We start from the raw sequence: 19,102 nt of genomic DNA on the forward strand, positions 1-19,102 counted from the left end.
CATGCACAGTGAGTGCGATGCCACGCCAGGACCGGCTGGGGGCCACGTCAGTCCCAGAATGTCTGGCAATCGGGAAATGCAAGTGGTCACCCTAATGATCACTGATCAAATGTGGTCTCTTCTTGTATGTGTAGATTGCAAGAGTACACTGTGGGTGCTGCTGCTGCAGTACTGCCAACCTTCAAAAAACAAGAGCACCCCCTTCCCCCGCCCCCACCAGTGCTTAATTTGTAATGAAAGAGGTGCCATGGCTCAAGCAATTTTTTTAAAATCTTTCATAAACTGACCTGGCAAGCCCAGAGGTGCTGGGGCTATCATGAACTGCCAGGGCTAGAGGTGCTGGGAATCTGCCCTGGCACAAAGTAAGCACTGCCCCCCATAAAATAATAAGATTCGTTTAACAATAATGAGATTTGGGAATCTTTTTCATTGGCAGCAGAGGTGCCAGTGCAGGGGAACAAACAGGTGTTTTGCCCTTGCTCCCCACCCCGTGGCCAATGCTTGTGGTACAGGGCTGGGTACGGGGCGCACGGTGCTTGGCGCCAGAGCAGCGCCGGCGAGTCGCCCAGCAACCCCGTGCGCGGGGCCTGAGGTACCGCCGAGGGTTAATACAGCTCCTGAGCCCCGGCGGCTGCCCTCACGCCTCGCTCCCACCCATCCCTTGGAGACAGGGGCCGGCGCGCGCACGAGGCTGTGGTGGAGCGCGCGCTCCTTCCTCCCTCTCCCGGCCCGGCCGGCAACAGCGCGCGGCCCCCGAACGTGAGGCGTGCGCGCTCCCGCGCTGACGCCGACGCCGACGCCGGCGGCACAGTGGGAGGGAGCGGTAAGGGGAGGAGGTGCGCGGGCTCCGAGTGGCGGCTGCAGTGAGCGGGGCTGCGGCCTGCAGGGCCGGCGCCATGTTTCTCGCTGCTCCTGTTCGCGCTGCCGGTGCCGCCGCCGCGCACTCGGTAAGGAAACCCGCGACCGAGGTGCCGCTCCCGCCCTCCTCCCCCGCCCCGGGTTCTTCCAGGCGCCGCGGCGAGAGACGGCTTCCTTGGTAGGGACAGGCCCGAGGCAGCCGGCAAGGGCACAGCGGCCTTCAGCTCCCCGGGAGCCCGGCCCATGTCACACCCCCCCCCCCGCAGAAAGGGGGGAAATCCGCCCCCAGTAAAGTCAGGAGAGGAGGGGCTCGGGGGGTATGGAGGAGGAGGGGTGCATGGGGCTGTGCGCACACTTCTTAGTTATGATTTCTGTCAAGTGTGATACAGTCTAACCACAAAAAGAACAGGAGGACTTGTGGCACCTTAGAGACTAACCGATTAAGCATAACCGTTCGTGAGCTACAGCATCCGATGAAGTGAGCTGTAGCTCACGAAAGCTTATGCTCAAAAAAAAATTGGTTAGTCTCTAAGGTGCCACAAGTACTCCTGTTCTTTTTGCGAATACAGACTAACACGGCTGCTACTCTGAAACCAGTCTAACCACAGTGATTGTTGGTTGATTTGTTTTTCTTTTGTGTATTGTATTTGTGTTTATGGTTTATATATTCCTTGAGGCAGAATACTGTTTAAATAGCTCCATACACACCAAAATTTTCTATAAAAACGAGGGGTAGTGTGTAGTCTTCTTTTAGCCCCTCATGGACATACACCTGGGAGATGTATCTCTTTTGTTCTCTCTCTGATCTTTAGCAGACTTGACATTGCCAAATTTATGACTACCTATATGTTTATTTAAGATCAGTGAGATATAAAGTTCATGTCTCTACTTTCAAACTGGAAAAGGCTAGTTTTAAGGAAATGAATACTTGATATGTATCTTGGGTTATTAGGACTAAAGTTTGGAAAATAAGAGGTCTTTTTCTACTCGGGAAAAATAGATTTCCAGTATTGCTGCTAACAATGCATATCTCTTGTAACTAAGACTAAACATAGGTTAATAATCCTTCTAATTCCCTTACTATGGTCTCTCTCGTACCAATCAAAGAGTTAGATTAAAAATAAGGTCTAATCTAACATTTCTAACTCTGATACTTAGAGGTTTCATTTTTTGAAAAAGATACACATCTTTTGGACAGGTTTCAGTGTAGCAGCCGTGTTTAGTCTGTATTGGCAAAAAGAAAAGGAGTACTTTTTATCGGATGTGCACTGAATGCATCCAATGAAGGGAGCTGTAGCTCACGAAAGCTTATGCTCAAATAAATTTGTTAGTCTCTAAGGTGCCATAAGTACTCCTCATCTTTTGGACAGGGCCAGATTTACAAAGATACTTCAGTGCCTAAAGATGTGGATAGGCACCTACTAGGACTTCCAGACTTCCCTAAATGCATTAGATTTGAAACAGTAGTTTATGCATACATTTAAAAACATACATGGCTGACATGTATTTATAAAGTATGTGTTGCGGCAGTAAATTATTTAGTACATTGTTTGATATATGCTTACATATGAGGAGAGGATATTAAGTTATTTAAAATTCTGGCTTCAAGATGGCAGGGTTTACTTTCTAATTTAATCTGCAGTGACCAGGGTGTGTTAAATAGACAAAGATACTCCTGATATCAGGAGAGGTCTTTAATATTCTCCACTTTGCCTTGTCAAATAATAAACCACTCGGTCTTTTGGTTGTGTTTTATTATGATTGGTATAGAAATCAAACTGTTACTGAAAGCAGTGTATGGCAATTAAGCACTTAAATTTCACCTATAGTTTTTAATACTTCAAAAATGTTGTTTAAAGGTGAGACAGATCCGCTACTTGCATAAAACAGCTGTGCGCAGTGGAGGTGGAGGAGCCTTGTTTCTGGTAAGAAATTTTTCTAGATACTGAAAACATGAATGAATGAATGAATAAATTTAAGTTGTGGGTTGGGTGAAGTATGGTTTTTATTCACTTTTGATTGGCAAAAATTGTTTTTCCAGACCTTAGTAGAAACTTAAAAGGAAACTTATTTTTCAGTAGAGCTCCCTGCTCTGAGGTGTGTGTGAAAATCTCTAATCACCCCCACCCGCCCCCTTCCCTATCTTATATAAGAGGCCACAGCTTTTTAAATCCTTAAATGAGGTTACTTAATGCTTGACTTCATAAGCCTCTGTTTTTATTTGGTTATAACTTTACCAAACTTTCACTGTTAAAGTTTTAAACAAAAACAATTCAGCTATTTTCTAAAGAGGTTTTGGAGAATAGTTAATTTTGCTCTGAACATTAGGATTTCCTTGAGAGGGAAGGTTTTATGCATGGCCCTGTGTAGTCATTGATTCCACTACTACCGAATTTGCCACAGAATTCACTTTGCCACTGAGCTGAGCTCCAGAATTTGACCTTCAGTTTTAAAAATGTTTCTAGCCCATGTTTGTGTGGTTCCCAGTAGAGTAAGGCCCTGATCCATGACTGGGGACTTTAGTTGCAAATGCAACACAAATATAAATAGTTGTAATTATAGTTGCAAGATTCTAAAATGTGAACTGGGGTACACGAATCAATGACATCTGCCTGAATCTGAAGAGAACTACTGTGAGAGGTGTGATCTGTCCTATTCCTGTCATTCATGGCCTTGTGAACTCTGTAGTTATGTAGCTGCACAACTGGCATTTTTTTTCAAGATGCAGTGGAATTCAGCACTTCTGCCACAGACTTCACCTTTTGCTGCAGACAGGCACCCAAAATTTTGTTTTGTCTCCCTGCAGTTCTCTTCCTCTGCAGCTTTTCCCTTAAGGGAGAGTTAATTGGATTACAGTTCATGCCCTCTGCACTTTTCCATGAAGTGAGGCAGGAAGGGGTTGGAGACTTAGGGAGTGAGAGCTGATCTCCAAAGAGGGGGAAGGGAGAGGCTAGGCTATCAGGCTAGGCATCCTCAAGAACAGGTCAGCAGCTGAAGGCCTGGGAAGCCAGGGAGGTAAGCTGCCAAAACTAGCTACAAGCTCCCCCGTTTCCTGGCACACATGGTAGGTTCTGAGGACAATTTCATGGATGCTAAGGCTTATGGTGTGGAGCCAATAGGCTTGGAGAATTTAACGAAAAAGTCATCCTCAAGACCTATTTCACCATTTGAATTTAATTTATAGCAACCTGGGGTACTGTGTCTTATTAGTTGTTTGATATTTGCTGTCCTTTAATGCTCCTTTTTCTTCACAGTAGCTTTGAATTTTGGATACAGTTTTATCTACTTGTTTGCCTCAGTTATGCAATGGCTTTTTTAGCTATAACTTTCAGGCATTAATTAACATAGAGCAGTGGTTTTCAACCTATGGACCCCTGAGGGTCTGCAGACTATGTATAAGATTTCCAAAGAGGTCTGTATCTCCATTTGAAATTTTTTAGAGGTCTGCAAATGGAAAAAAGATTGAAAATCACTGATGGGGTATAAAGGACAAATTGGGAGCATATCTACTAGATCAGTGGTTGTCAAACTTTTTTTCATGGACCACTTGAAAATTGCTGCGGGTCTCGGCGGACTGCTTAATGATCGTTCCAAATGTTGTTTGTACTGCTAGCTAACTATTGTAAAGCGCTTTGGATAAAAGCACTGTATTAAAAAAATAAAAATCTTAATAATTAATGGTTTTTTGTTGTACAAATAAAAGCACACAACTCATATTTTAATATCAGTAGTCTTACCTTTCTAATGCAATGGATATGGCCTGTCTCCGCCGCAGCCCCTGAGCTGGGGCTGGGAAGGAGGGGCGTCTTTCCCCGGCAGCTATAGCCCTGGAGCTGGAGAAAGTCGCCTCTTTCTCTGGTCGTTGCAGCCCTGCATGTCCCAAATTCCCCCCACCCTCTCTTGTCAACCCACCGCCCCCTCTTACCTTCCCTTTATTTCCCCAAGGCCACCACCTCACTTTACATGTGCATCTTCTCCAGCGTGCAGGCACCTAATTCATGGAGCCATGCCTGTGCAGTTTCACAATTATGTGAGTGGCCCTTTATTCTCTCGTGTGTGGCCGCCCAGGTGCGCACCTTAGAGGGAACTGTCCGCGGACCAGCTGAATGAAGCTCGTGGACCACTTGTGGTCCGTGGACCACAATTTGAGAATGTCTGTAATAGATAATTGGTCAATTGCTCTGACTGGTTTGAGGTTAAACTTTTTTGAGTTCTTTAATCAATATCGGGTGTTTTAATACTATCAGAAGGTGGATGTCTTATTGGCTGCCTGGTTTGTACAGAGAAAACCATACACAATTTTAAGTAATCATGTTCTTGGAGTATCACTAGTCTCAATTTTCTTTCTTGCCGTTTGCTTTGTGGTGTTGAAGGTCAATAAAGCCTGCTTGGAGCTGAAGGGGATTTACTGTGTAGCAACACTAACTTTCCTTCCAGTGTGGTTGATCTGTTTTGATGCCAGTTTCAGTGTAAATGGTTTGCTTTCTCTCTTCACCTGTATGTTTGTTTAGATTTTTCTTGCTTATATTGTACTTGTTGTCACATTCCAAGTACCTAGAATCACAGAAATGTAGGGTTGGAAGGGAACTTCAGAGGTCGTCCTGTCCAGCCTCCCTGTGTGGAGGCAGGACCAAGTAGATCTAGACCATCCTTGATAAGTGTTTGTCTAACCTGTTTTAAAAACATTCAACGCTGGGGATTCCCCAACCTCCCTTCGAAGCCTATTCTAGTGCTTAACTATCCTTATGTTTAGTATTTTTCCCTAATCTCTAACCTCAATCTCCTTTGCTGCAGATTAAGCCCATTACTACTTGTCCTATCTTCAGTGGACATGGAGAGCAGTTCATCACGATCCTTTTTATAAACAGTCCTTAACATATTTGAAGACGGTCCCACCTCAGTCGTCTTTTCTCAAGACTAAACATGCACAGATTTTTAGCCTTTCCTCATAGGTCAGGTTTTCTAAACCTTGCATTGTTCTTGTTGCTTTTAGAGACTCTGCAATTTGTCCCCATCTTTCCAGAAGTGTGGTGCCCAGAATTGGACACTGTACTCTGGCTGAGGCATCATTAGTGCCAAATAGAGTGAGACAGTTATCTCCTGTGACTCACATATGACACTCATGTTAATACACCCCAGAATATTAGCTTTTTCGCAATGGCATGTCATTGTTGATTCATTTTTAATTTGTGATTATGACTCTCAGATTGTTTTCAGCAGTGCAACCAGCTAGGAGTTATTCCCCATTTTGTAGATTTTTTTTTTTTTTTTTTTTTTTCCTTTCTGAGTGAAGTACTGAGGACTTGTCTATTGAATTTCATCTTGTTCATTTCAGACCAATTCTCCAATTTGTCAAAGTTGTTTTGAATTTGAATCTTGTTTTCCAAGATGTTTGCAATCCCTCTGAGCTTGGTGTCATCCACAGATTTTATAAGCATACTCTCCACTCCTTTACCGAGTTGTTAATGAAACAACTGAATAGTATTGGACCCAGAATTGACCCCTGAGAATCCCATGGGGTTATGTCCCAGTGTAACAGCGAACCACTGATAATTACTCTTTGAGTACAGTCTTTCAACCATTTTTTTTGTAATTTCATCTAGACAAGTGGTTCTCAAACTAATGCCGCCGCTTGTTCAGGGAAAGCCCCTGGTGGGCCGGGCCGGTTTGTTTACCTGCTGCGTCTGCAGGTTCAGCCGATCGTGGCTTCTACAGGCCGCGGTTAATTGCTCCAGGCCAATGGGGACTGGAGGAAGAGCAGCCAGCACATCCCTTGGCCTGCGCTGCTTCCCGTTGGCTATTTCTTATAACCCTGTTATCCTCTAGGTGCTTACAAATTGGTTGCCAGTATCTTTCCAGGTATCAAAGTTAGGCTTACTGATCCATAATTCCCTGGATCCTCTTTCCCTCCACTTTTTAAAGATAGGTACCATGTTTGCCCTTTTCCAGTCCTCTGGGATCTCACTGGTCCTTCATGAGTTCTCAAAGATAATTGCTAACAGTTCTGATAGTTTTAGCTAGTTCCTTAAATACCTGAGGGTACACTTCATCAGGTGCTGCTGATTTGAATACATCTAACTTATCTAAATATTCTTTTTAACCTGTTCTTTCCATATTTTGGCTTGTTTTCCTTTTCCCCCTTATTGTTAATGTTAATATTGTGGTAGGTATGTGATTACAATTAACCTTTTTAGTGAGGCCTGAAACAAAATAGGCATTAAACATGTCAGCCTTTTTGAGTTGTCCATTATTAGCTTTCCTTCCCTGATAAATAGAGGGTCTACACTTTCCTTCATCTTTCTCTAGCTTCTAATGTATTTACAGAACCTCTTCTTATTGCCTTTTTTTGTCCCTTTTAGTTGTAACTCATTCTGTGCTTTAGCCTTCTGATTTTGTCCCTGTATACTTGTGCTGTTCTTTTGTAGTGATTCCTTTTTGATTTTCAAGTCATTAAAGAGCTCCTCTTACTAGTGTTTCTACCTTTCTTTTGTGTCGGGATAGTTTGCTTTTCTTTGTTTTTTTTTTTTTTTTCCCCACACAGTACAGTAGAGTTAACAAAGCTTCTCAGATCTCCCTGTGACCCTGGCAAAGACAGGCTAAATATAGTGTGGATGCTATTAAATGCTGGACATCTACCACCTGCAGTAGTTAGATTTACTGAAATCAAATTACAGGAATAACTGCAAATATTGTAGTGTGCAAGTGTCCATATTTAAACTAAACCCGTATAGTCAATGTAAATATTTCTGCAATAAAATCTATGTCTTTGTTTTAATGGTAAACTGTGATTCTGTAATTGTCCTTTTTCCCCTGGTGCTTGCAATTAAACTGCTCCCAACCTGGGAAGCAAACTTTCAGTTGTAGTCTTTATTTCTGGCATATTGAATCACAGAACAAATGTTAACTCTTTTCCCCTTATTTTTATTTTATTTTATTTTTTTTAAAAAGATCTTTGTCAGTTTGGCACCATCTTTTTGTTGCAGTCACCTAAACCCAGTTAGTTTGGATAGCCACAATTTGTGTTCTGGAAAGTAAAGAAACTGACACATGAATGCCATTTTGAACAGCTGAGACACACTATATGTGCTACCTGATTCTATGCTTGATTTGGTCCACAGTTTGTTGCTACTGAATCTTTTAGGAAACATCAGGTATAGTTTTGTACTACTTGAGCTGGGTCCACTGTCCAGTAGTACGGTTCATTTCAAACACTGTATCCACTAACAAGATGATGCGTCCAGTGCCATTGACTTTTGGTGAAACTTCTGTGTGCTCACTAAATTTAATCTGAATGATGTCATCTTGCTCTTGGCAAGGATTCTCTCTGGGTCCTGCCAGGAACCCAAGTATAAGCGCCTTTTCTGGCCTGGTAACCTTGCAGTCTTCAACATTTCCTGTGGTGCATTTCACCCCCATTTTAGTTTTCGTCCAGGCATACTCAATTAGTCTGCCTCTCATCTTCTTTTGGACTCTAGAACAAGTGTACGTAATCTTGATGTATAATATAACGCCTTCTCAGTTTTTTCCCCTGCCAGTCCTTCCTGAGTAAAGTTATACCCTTTTATACCAAACATGCAATCATGAGATTTATCCCATTAGGTCTCCGTGATGGCAGTTTAGTCATAATTTAGCTAAAGGACTAATACATCCAGTTCTTCCTGTTTATTCCCTGTACTCCATGCATTTGTGTGTAGATGTCTGAAATATAGAGCAGATTTCCCCCACCATTTTGTTTTTTCCTACCCCCCCACCCTCCTCAGACGTTCTTGTTAAACACTGGATTTGTGCTGGAAATGGACCACCTTGATTATCATACACATTGTAAGGAGAGTGATAACTTTAGATAAGCTAGTACCAGCAGGAGAGTGGGGTGGGGAGAGGTATTTTTTCATGCTTTGTGCGTATAAAAAGATCTTCTACACTTTCCACAGTATGCATCCGATGAAGTGAGCTGTAGCTCACGGAAGCTTATGCTCAAATAAATTGGTTAACCTCTAAGGTGCCACAAGTACTCCTTTTCTTTTTGCGAATACAGACTAACACGGCTTTACTCTGAAACCTGTCATTTTCTATCTTGTTGCTCCTAAGAGCCAATTGTAATTTTCTATTCCCCTCTCTTAATATCTGACTCAATATTGAGGTCACCTTTTTTTATACCTACCTGGGGCTTTTGTTACCTGCCTCTTTTGAACCTAGTCTAAAGCCCTCCTCGCTAGGCTGGCATGTCAGTGGGCAATATACACATGCAGTGTGTATGTGATGAAAGAAAGTGCTTTATTTGCATTCCTTGGCCTGCAGAACCATTTTGAGAACTTAAAAGGGACATGACCAACTTAAAACATACTCCTTTTTTTAAAATGGGCTAAAAAGTAGTCTGGGGTGCAAAACTCTCTAAGATCCTTGCTGTGACATGGGTGTTAGGTAGCCCATATGTGCACTCTCTGAGGAGTCTCTGGGAGAGTGGATTCTTCTTGATGGATGGGCCATCAACACATGTCTGGCTGGTCCTGATGTAAATCTGTCTTGTCCGTGTTAGTTGCTCCTTTGTTGCCACTGAAAGGCTTGTTGTGGGCATTTCCCACTTACGACATATTTCAGTAACAAACATAACAATACTTCATAACTTCACATACAATGATGGTACATACAATTCAACAAGATAGTAATTTTCAACAGATCAAGACTTCTTAAATGGTACATCACAAGGCATGCATTGTACAAAACAATTCATAATCGTACCACGATGGTGAATATGGGAGTTCCAGGGTGCTATTTTGAGGTACAGAATGTCACACTGGGTATACAGAGGAAACAGTGGAACTGATTACACAAACAGAAAGGATGTGTCTGGGTGAAGCATGACCCGACCCTGCCCTGCCCACACACCTGCATAGCTGTACTCAAGAAACTCTGGCTGCACTTGTTCAACAAGTGTAGCAAGGGGCACTTCCTAATATACTCCCTCCAGCACTTAGGCATAATTGCCTCCAGGCACTGATGCTTCAGCGATTGAATCTACTCTTGCTCTCCAGTATTCTCTGCCTAGGAAAAGGCATAAATGAGCCTTTATTGTTCAGGGGTAAAATGAGCTAGTGTACGTCCAAGATAGATGTTAGATTTCTATGAAATAGAAGAGATTAGAGACCATGAGAGAAACCGATCCTGCACAGCTGTGTGACTGGAACTCTACAAGATCTTGGTGAAAATTCCCTCAAACTCTACACAAACTCTTCCTTTTAGTCACTCAAACATAAATAGGCCTGTGCGCTAAGAAGCCACCAAATGGAAATTTTTAGCTTTAACTTGCTGTATAGCTTCTAATGTAACCACTCAGAGCTCTGCAGCACAGAACTGTGCTGAGATTGTGGCAGAAGATAACAATCCTCATTTATTATTTCCCCCCTACCCCACACTTGAGATTCTTCAAGCAGACAGATACATAAGAAATAACAGCTGTAATCCAAATAGAGAGGGAGGTTTTATAAATCAATCTGACTTTTTTTTGCAAACAGAAATTAAGAACATATTAACAAGGATAACTGAGTCAGAGAAGCACAACAGGCAAACAAAGCAAGCAAACAGCAGGCTAAAATCCTAAAATAAAACACAGATGAAAGAACTGAAATTTTAGGAGGAAAAACAAAGATCTAGAAATAGATCCAGGATGTGTGGCATATGTCTGGTGTGCCTGTTAGAAATGACAGAAGATTGCTATGTGAAGAAGCTTCCAAGAACAATAAAAGGATCCTCTTTCTGTAACTCAGAGCCCATCCATATGCTTGTACAAAGTCGATTCTTTCTCTTCAGGTAATTTTCCTTTGGTATTCTAGTGTGTAACCTTGGCCCTCCCCCCCCCACCCTCCAAATCTTTACACAGACCAGCGGAAATCTGTCATTTATAGCTTCTCTTATTTTTCTGTGTATTTGACATCTAATCTTAAAATCCAAAGATGGAATTTCCCAAATTCACGAAAATTCTCTGTTATAGTAGTGCATATATTATGCTATGTCCTGCCGAGTTGAAAATAGAATTTACAACAAATAAGTATATTCCAGTTGGGGGTTACATAATTTGGAATTGAAGTAGGAGCACATACTATTAACGTGCACTTCGAGAGCATTAGTTGTTAATTTTAGCATTTATATATGTAGCACTTTGAATGGGGAAGTAGTCTCCATGGTATTTAGCAAAAGTAATTTTTCTGTGGACATGTGTTTAAATAAGGAGACTACAAACTATGCAAGGAGACACTGTAAAATGGCTAAATCAGTTGTGGGTCTGAGTATGTGTAATGTGGTACTCCCATGGGGATGGCTGGTTCTGTTGGGATATTCTGGATATGAATTCATAGATGGGAGGAAAAACTCAGTCTTACCTGGTTACATGCCACTACCTGCTGCCAGTTCCTGTTTCCTGCACACTGGTGTCCAGATGGCCCCACTTCTAAATTTGCTCGCTATTATGGGTGGGATTTCAACAGACCATAAATCCAGATCTTAATCTTCCAAGGTAGCCTTCAAGGACTGATTCAAAGCCCAGTGATGTCAATCGAAAGACACCCCTGACTTCAGTAGGTTTTGGATCCGGCTCTAAGTGAAGAGAAGATCAGAGAGCATTATGTGAAACATAAATGGGTCTTTCAGATGTGTGGTGAATTACCCTTTTAGTCATTTCCCTATCTCTGAAATCAAATGTATATTTCAACAAAACAAGAAAGAAACCGCTCCTGATACTCGATGAGAAGCTCTCAAAGAGACCAGTCAGTGTTCTGGAAAAAACAATATAGCACTAACCAAAACATTCATATTAATCTTGTTGGAACAAGAACCTAAGTCTGTCTCCTCACAAACACCAGAAAATGCAAAACTAAAGCTGTTAATTTTAATCGCAGTTAACTCACATGATTAACTGAAAAAATTAATCATGATTTAAAAAATTAATTTTGATTAATGGCAGATTTAATTGCGCTCTTAAACAATAGTGCCAATTGAAATTTATTAAATATTTTGGATCCTTTTCTACATTTTCAAATATATTGGTTTCAATTACAACACGGAATACAAAGTGTACAGTGCTCACTTTATATTATTTTTGATTACAAATATTTGCACTGTAAAAATGCTAAACAAGAGTACTTTTCAGTTCACTTCATACAAGTACTGTAGTGCACTCTCTTTATCGTGAAAGTGGAACTTACAAATGTAGATTTTTTTTGTTTTTGTTATATAAACTGCACTCAAAAATAAAACAATGTAAAACTTCAGAGCCTACAAGTCCACTAAGTCCTACTTCTTGTTCAGCCAATTGCAAAGAGAAACAGGTTTGTTCCCATTTATGGGAGATAATTAGGGCCCTACCAAATTCATGGTCTATTTTGGTCAATTTAACGGTGTTGTAATTGTAGGGGTCCTGGCCCAAAAAGGATTTGGGGTGTGTGTGTGTGTCACAAGGTTATTGGGGATGGTGTTGCGGTATTACTACCCTTATTTCTGCTCTGCTACTGGCGGCGGTGCTGCCTTCAGAGCTGGGCAGCTGTAGAGGAGTAGCTGCTGGGTGGGAGCCCAGCTGTGAAGGCAGAGCCACTGCCAGGAGTGGTGCAGAAGTAAGGCAAGTGACACACAGCTGTGTCGCATCTAGCAGCATGTGTTCAGGTGCCCCTCCCCCCCGCTACTTTGCAGCCACGTTGCTCCTGCAGCTGTTCCTGGGACCCTCCTGCTGGCTGTGCAGAGTGGGGGAGGAGGATGCTGATGTCAGGGTGTCCCCTGCCCCTGTACCCCATCTCTACAGAGCTCTCTGGCTCAGAAGTCGCAGCTGCTGCTGTCCTGAGGTCTGAAGACTCCAGCCTCTGGGCGGTGAGAGTCTTTCTTTTTCTTAAAAAAAAAACAAAAAACCAGCTCGCTGTCTGAGGCTTCCCCAGCAGCCAACTCAGTGTGTCTCTTTCTGCGCCCCCCACCGCCCATGTACCCCATCTCTGCAGAGCAGGGGCAGCGGAGACAGGGCTCAGTCAGGACAGAGCAGGAGAGCTTTCAGTGAGTGCCTTAAAGAGACAGCGCACAGTGCGTCTCAGAAATTTCTCCAGCAGCCAGCATAGTCTCTCTCACACTCACACACTTATACTTGTGGTGGTGGTGGTAGTGTTACTTCATTCAATGCACATATATTCTCTGTAATTCTATTCTTTCAAAGTGTGTTATTTTAGTGTTTTGACTAGTCTGTGCATTTCATAATTTTTATTTCTCTTACACTTAAATTTAATTCTTTGAGTAGTGAGTTCTAAAATGCCTAACCTGTCCTAGATGGAGTAATTATCCCTTCGGTAACTTTTAAAAAATATATATATTATATCTAGGTTTTTTGTTTCTACTGGTAGTGCACATCCACACTTACCTTGGTGCACATAAAAGTGTATTCTGCACATGGAATCGAAAAAATTAGAGGGAACATTGGTGGCAATCCTGTGACTTCCTAAAATAACCTTGTGACCCCCCCCCCCCCGCGACTCCCTTTTGGGTCAGGACCCTCCAGTTTGAGAGACATTGGTCTCCTCCGGGAAATCTGTATAGTATAGGGAAAAGCCCACAAAATATCAGATTTCACAGAGGGAGACCAGATTTCTTGGTCCGTGACGTGTTTTTCAAGGCCATGAATTTGGTAGGACCCTAGAGATAATGCTGCCTGCTTCTTATTTACAATGTCACCTGAAAGTGAAAATCAGCATTTGCATGGCACTTTTGTAGCCGGCATGCAAGGTATTTACATGCCAGATATGCTAAACATTCATATTCCTGTTCATGCTTCAGCCACCATTCCAGAGAACATGCTGATCATTTAAAAAAAAGTATTAATTAAATTTGTGACTGAACTCCTTGGAAGAGAATTGTAGGTCTCCTGCTCTGCTTTACCTGTATTATACCATATATTTCATGTTATAGCAGTCTTGGATGATGACCCAGCACATATTGTTCATTTTAAGAACATTTACACTGTAGATTTGACAAAACGCAAAGAAGGTACCAGTGTGAGATTTCTAAAGATAGCTACAGCACTTGACCCAAGGTTTAAGAATCAGAGGCCCTTTCCAAAATCTGAAAGGGATGAGGTGTGGAGCATGCTTTCAAAGTCTTAAAAGAGCGACACTCTGATGCGGAAACTACAGAACCCGAACCACCAAAAAAGACAATAAACCGTCTGCTGGTGGCGTCTGACTCATGATGATGAAAATGAACATGCATCAGTCTGCTCTGCTTTGGATCGTTATCGAGCAGAACCTGTCGTCAGCATGGACGCATGTCCTCTGGAATAGTGGTTGAAGCATGAAGGGACCTATGAATCTTCAGTGCAGTGGTCACCAACCTGTAGATCGCCCAATCCTGGAGCCTCTGCCAGTCAATTGCAATCTCCGGTTGCTAAAAGTCCAGCGGGGCTAAGGCAAGCTCCCTGCCTGCCTCAGCCCCACACCCTCACAGCATCGGGGGGTGGGGTGGGTGGGGAGCAGGGGTCTCCATGTGCTGCTCCTGCCTGGAAGTGCTGCTCCTGCCTGGAAGCACCGCCCCTGCAACTCCCATTTGCCGGGAACGGGGAACTGTGGCCAGTGGGAGCTACGGGGGCATCATGTGCAGGCAGGAGCAGCGTGTGGAGCCAAGTTTTTCTCTCCCCTCTTTCCCCCCCCACGCCCAAGGGGCCGCTGGGGCGTATTGGCTGCTTTCGGGAGTGGTGTGGTGCGGGGCAGGCGGGGAGCCTGTCTTAGCCCCACTGTGCCACCGACTGGGAGCTGCCCAAGGTAAGTGCCACCTGGCAGGAGCCCGAACCCCAGCCCTGAGCCCCCTGCTGGAACCACTACTCTGTAGCCCCTCCTGCACCCAAAGTACCTCCCAGAGCTCGCACCCCACACCCTTTCCTGCACCCGAACCCCTTGCCCCAGACTCAGCCTGCAGCCCCCTTCCACACTCCAAACCCCTTGGCCCAAGCTCAGAGCCCACATACCCTTCCAAACCTCAACTCCCTGTCCCAGCCCAGTGAAAATGAGTGAGGGTAGGGGAGAGCGAGTGATGGGGGGGCAGGGGGATGGAGTGTTTCGGATGGGACCTCGGGGAAGGGGCAGGTTAGATCCTGGGTTGCACTTAAATTCAAAAAGTGATCTTGTACATAAGAAGGTTGGAGACCACTGCTTTAGCGCATCTGGAATGTAAATATCTTGCGACGCCAGCTACAACAATGCTGTGAGAATGCCTGTTCTAACTTTCAGGTGACATTTTAAATAAGAAGCAGGAAGCATGATCTCCTGCAAATGTAAACAGATTTGTTTGTCTGAGCAATTGGCTGAACAAGTAGGACTGAGTGGACTTGCAGGCTTTAAAGTTTTACATTGTTGGTTTTATTTTTGAATGCACTTACTTTTTGTACATAATTCTACATTAAAGTTCAACTTTTATAGAAAAAGGTTTGTGCTACAGTACTTGTATTTGGTGAATTGAAAAATACTATTTTTGTTTTTTTTACAGTACAAATATTTGTAATAAAAATGAGCACTATACGCATTGTAATGTGTTGTAATTGAAATCAATATATTTGAAAATGTAGAAAACATCCAGAAATATTTAAATAAATGGTATTCCATTATTTAACATCATGATTAATTGTGATTAATTTTTTTAATCGCTTGACAGCCCTATGTGAAACCTTCGAAGTAGCTAAATTGGAGTTTGGTCTGTTAGAAACTCGGACAATTCTGATACAACTTACTGAAAGGAATCAGTGAAGATCCCACACTGCAATTTACACAGGAATTTAAGGAAATCATCAAATCTGTCCTAAACGACTCCAAGAGAACCTCTACTAACTCCTCCCCAACAAACCCACACCAGGGACCTTCTACATCAGGGGCAGGCAAGCTTTTTGGCTTGAGGGCTGCATCGGGTTCAATAGTGGAACCTTATGGACAACTATATACAAGAAATGCATAGATCACCACACCTACCTTCACAGATCCAGTAAACTCCCCAAACACACTAAGAAATCTGTTATCTACAGTTAGGCACTCTCATGCCACAGAATATTCTCTGAGGGGAAAGTCTGGGATATATACCTTAACACACTTAACCCTTAGGATAACCTAAGGATATACACCTTAACTTAACACACATTCACCAAACAAGGACATTCCACCAGAGAAGTAGGTCACATCACAGAACGAGCCACCCAAATGCCCCAAGAGAAGCTGCTTCAATACAGAAATAGAATCCCCTTGGATCACATACCCCTAGTTGTAAACTATCACCGCACACTGGAACCCCTATGGGGTATCATCAGACTATAATCCATACTCAATGAGTTCCCCATCCTGAAAGAGATCTTTTCTGAACCCCCTCTTCTGGCATTCAAACAACCCCCCAACCTTTCTAAGCTCATCAGAAGCAAGCTTCCCACAGAGCAGGACACAGCAACTCAAAGCAGCACCATACCCTGCCAGAAGAACAAAACCTACAGACCTATCTCCTCTGCTACAATGATAAACACCACCCCACAACAAAGCTTCTAAGAGTAATGGGTTCTACACGTCTATCATATGTGGTGTACCTAATCCAGTTCACTAAATGCCCCAATAACAACTATGTGGGTGAGCCCTGACAGTCACTGTGCTTTCATATGAACTTGCACTGGAAAATGATAAAAACATAAACACCATATCACCTGTGGGCAAATCCTTTTCTCAGACCCATCACTTTGTATCTGACCTATCAGTTCTCCTCCTCAAAGGAAACCTGCGCAACGCTTTCAAAAGACAAGCCTGGGAGCTTACATTCATATCTTTGCTAGAGACTAAAAATCATGGTCTTAGGCTGTGTCTACGCTGCACTTTCAGCGCTAAAACTTTAGCTGTTCAGGGGTGTGTGGGGGGGGAGCCTGAGCAACAAAAGTTTTAGCATTGAAAAGTGCCAGTATAGACAGCGCTTTATTGGCGATAAAGCTACCACCCCTTGTTCGGGGTCAGGGTGGATTTGATTTAAATCACTAGACAGGAAGACTCTATTTAATCGTGGATTTCTACATAAAAGTGCATTCTTGTTGGTTGTTATAACCTTAATATATATTCTTCACAACTCAGATGTAAATTTCATTTTTAGGCGGTACACGCTATACATTTTTAAAGTGATTTATTTTGAAAACTTGTCAAATTTAGTTTTACAGCTATCTCAGAAAATGAATGATTGGTTAGTTCATTTACCAAAGGTAGTTGAGGGAAATAGTTCACCTCCCAGTGACTTCATAAATATCGCCAACAGGTTAATTGTTAATAGTTGGAGGATTTTCTTGCCATGCTGTATTAGGAGGAGAACATCACCAGACAGACATTTAAATTGTTTTATTTAACTAAAACAGCAACATTATGCATTCTGGATTTTTTTATTCAACAGCAAACATACAATATTTTTAAAAACAAGCGCATGAATTTTGGAATTTAGTTAAACATTGAGGTTTTTTAAATTCAGGTTTGTTTTGTTAACTAAAATAATTAAATGAAATATATTAAAAAATTAAATCGACTGTCAGCCAGCCTTCCTGTTTGTTCATAATCTGGAAAAGAAAAACAAGCTTTCCTGCTTTTTCAGGTCCCAAACGATTTCTCAATTTGGAATGAATTAGTCCAAAGGAAGAAAATATTCTTTCTATATCGGTAGAAGATTAAAGATTAAAAGTGAGATTATCACTTCAACAGTCTCTGAATACAAATGCGTAAGTAATAGAATAATAGACTTTAAGGTGAGAAGGGACCATTATGATCATCTAGTCTGACCTCCTGCACAACGCAGGCCACAGAATCTCACCCACCCACTCCTGTAACAAACCTCTAACCTATGTCTGAGCTACTGAAGTCCTCAAATCGTGGCTTAAAGACTTCAAGGTGCAGAGAATCCTCCAGCAAGTAACCCATGCCCCACGCTGCAGAGGAAGGCAAAAAACCCCCAGGGCCTGTGCCAATCTGCCCTGGAGGAAAATTCCTTCCAAACCCCAAATATGGAAGTCAGCTAAACCCTGAGCATGTGGGCAAGACTCACTAGCCGGACACCCAGGAAAGAATTCTCTGTAGTAACTCGGATCCCACCCCATCTGACATCCCGTCACAGGCCATTGGGCATATCTACCGCTAATAGTTGATGATCAATTAATTGCCAAAATTAGGCTATCCCATCATATCCTATCTCTTCCATAAACTTATCAAGCTTAGTCTTGAAGCCAGATATGTCTTTTGCCCCCACTGCTTCCCTTGGAGGGCTGTTCCAGAACTTCACTCCTCTGATGGTTAAAAACCTTCATCTAATTTCAAGTCTAAACTTCCTGATCGCCAGTTCATATTGATTTTGTTCTTGTGTCCACATTGGTACTGAGCTTAAATAATTCTTCTCCCTCTGTGGTATTTACCCCTCTGCTATATTTATAGAGAGCAATCATCTCTCCCCTCAGCTTTCTTTTGGTTAGGCTAAACAAGAGAAGCTGTTGGAGTCTCCTTTCATAAAACAGGTTTTCCATTCCTCAGATCATCCTAGTAGCCTTTCTCTGTACCTGTTCCAGTTTGAATTCATCTTTCTTAAACATGGGAGACTAGAACTGCACACAGTATTCCAGATGAGGTCTCACCAGTGCCTTGTATAATGGTACTAACACCTCCTTATCTCTACTGGAAATACCTCGTCTGATGTATCCCAAGACCACATTAGCTTTTTCTCATGGCCATATCGCATTGGCTGCTCATCGTACTCCTGTGATCAACCAATATTCCAAGGTCCTTCTCTGTTACTTCCAAGTGATGCGTCCCCAGTTTATAACAAAAATTCTTATTAATCCTTAAAGGCATGACTTTGCACTTTTCACTATTAAATTTCATCCTATTACTGTTACTCCAGTTTGCAAGGTCATCCAGATCTTCCTGTATGATATCCTGGTCTTTCTTTGAATTGGCAATACCTTCCAGCTTTGTGTTATCCGCAAACTTTATTATCACATTCCTGGTTTTTATGCCAAGGTCAGTAATAAAAAGATTGGTTTCAAAACCGATCCCTGAGGAACTCCACTAGTAACCTCCTTCCAGCTGACAGGTCACCTTTCAGTGTGACCCATTGTAGTCTCCTGTTTTACCGGTTCCTTATCCACCTTTCTATTTTCATATAGATCCCAATCTTTTCCAATTTAACTAATAATTCCCTATGTGAAACAGTATCAATTGCCTTACTGAAATCGAGGTAA

General features: G+C 42.5%; 1 protein-coding gene and 1 long non-coding RNA gene across 2 annotated transcripts in view; one reads left to right on the top strand and one right to left on the bottom strand.

The window, feature by feature from the left end:
* The first annotated feature begins 802 nt into the window (after positions 1–802).
* NDUFV2 (NADH:ubiquinone oxidoreductase core subunit V2) overlaps positions 803–19,102 on the top strand; it is a 43,585-nt gene continuing 25,285 nt past the window's right edge. The window contains exons 1-2 of the mRNA XM_073331599.1: positions 803–947; positions 2,718–2,783. Of these exons, the coding sequence (XP_073187700.1) occupies positions 897–947; positions 2,718–2,783 (117 nt within the window). The 5' untranslated portion in view covers positions 803–896. The remainder of the gene's footprint in view (positions 948–2,717; positions 2,784–19,102) is intronic.
* Positions 10,721–19,102, bottom strand: part of LOC140906837 (uncharacterized) — a 45,347-nt gene continuing 36,965 nt past the window's right edge. Inside the window, exon 3 of the long non-coding RNA XR_012157260.2 lies at positions 10,721–11,448. This is a non-coding gene — a long non-coding RNA (uncharacterized LOC140906837). The remainder of the gene's footprint in view (positions 11,449–19,102) is intronic.

The sequence above is a fragment of the Lepidochelys kempii genome, chromosome 2, assembly GCF_965140285.1.
Source record: "Lepidochelys kempii isolate rLepKem1 chromosome 2, rLepKem1.hap1, whole genome shotgun sequence".
Classification (NCBI taxonomy): Eukaryota; Metazoa; Chordata; order Testudines; family Cheloniidae; genus Lepidochelys; species Lepidochelys kempii.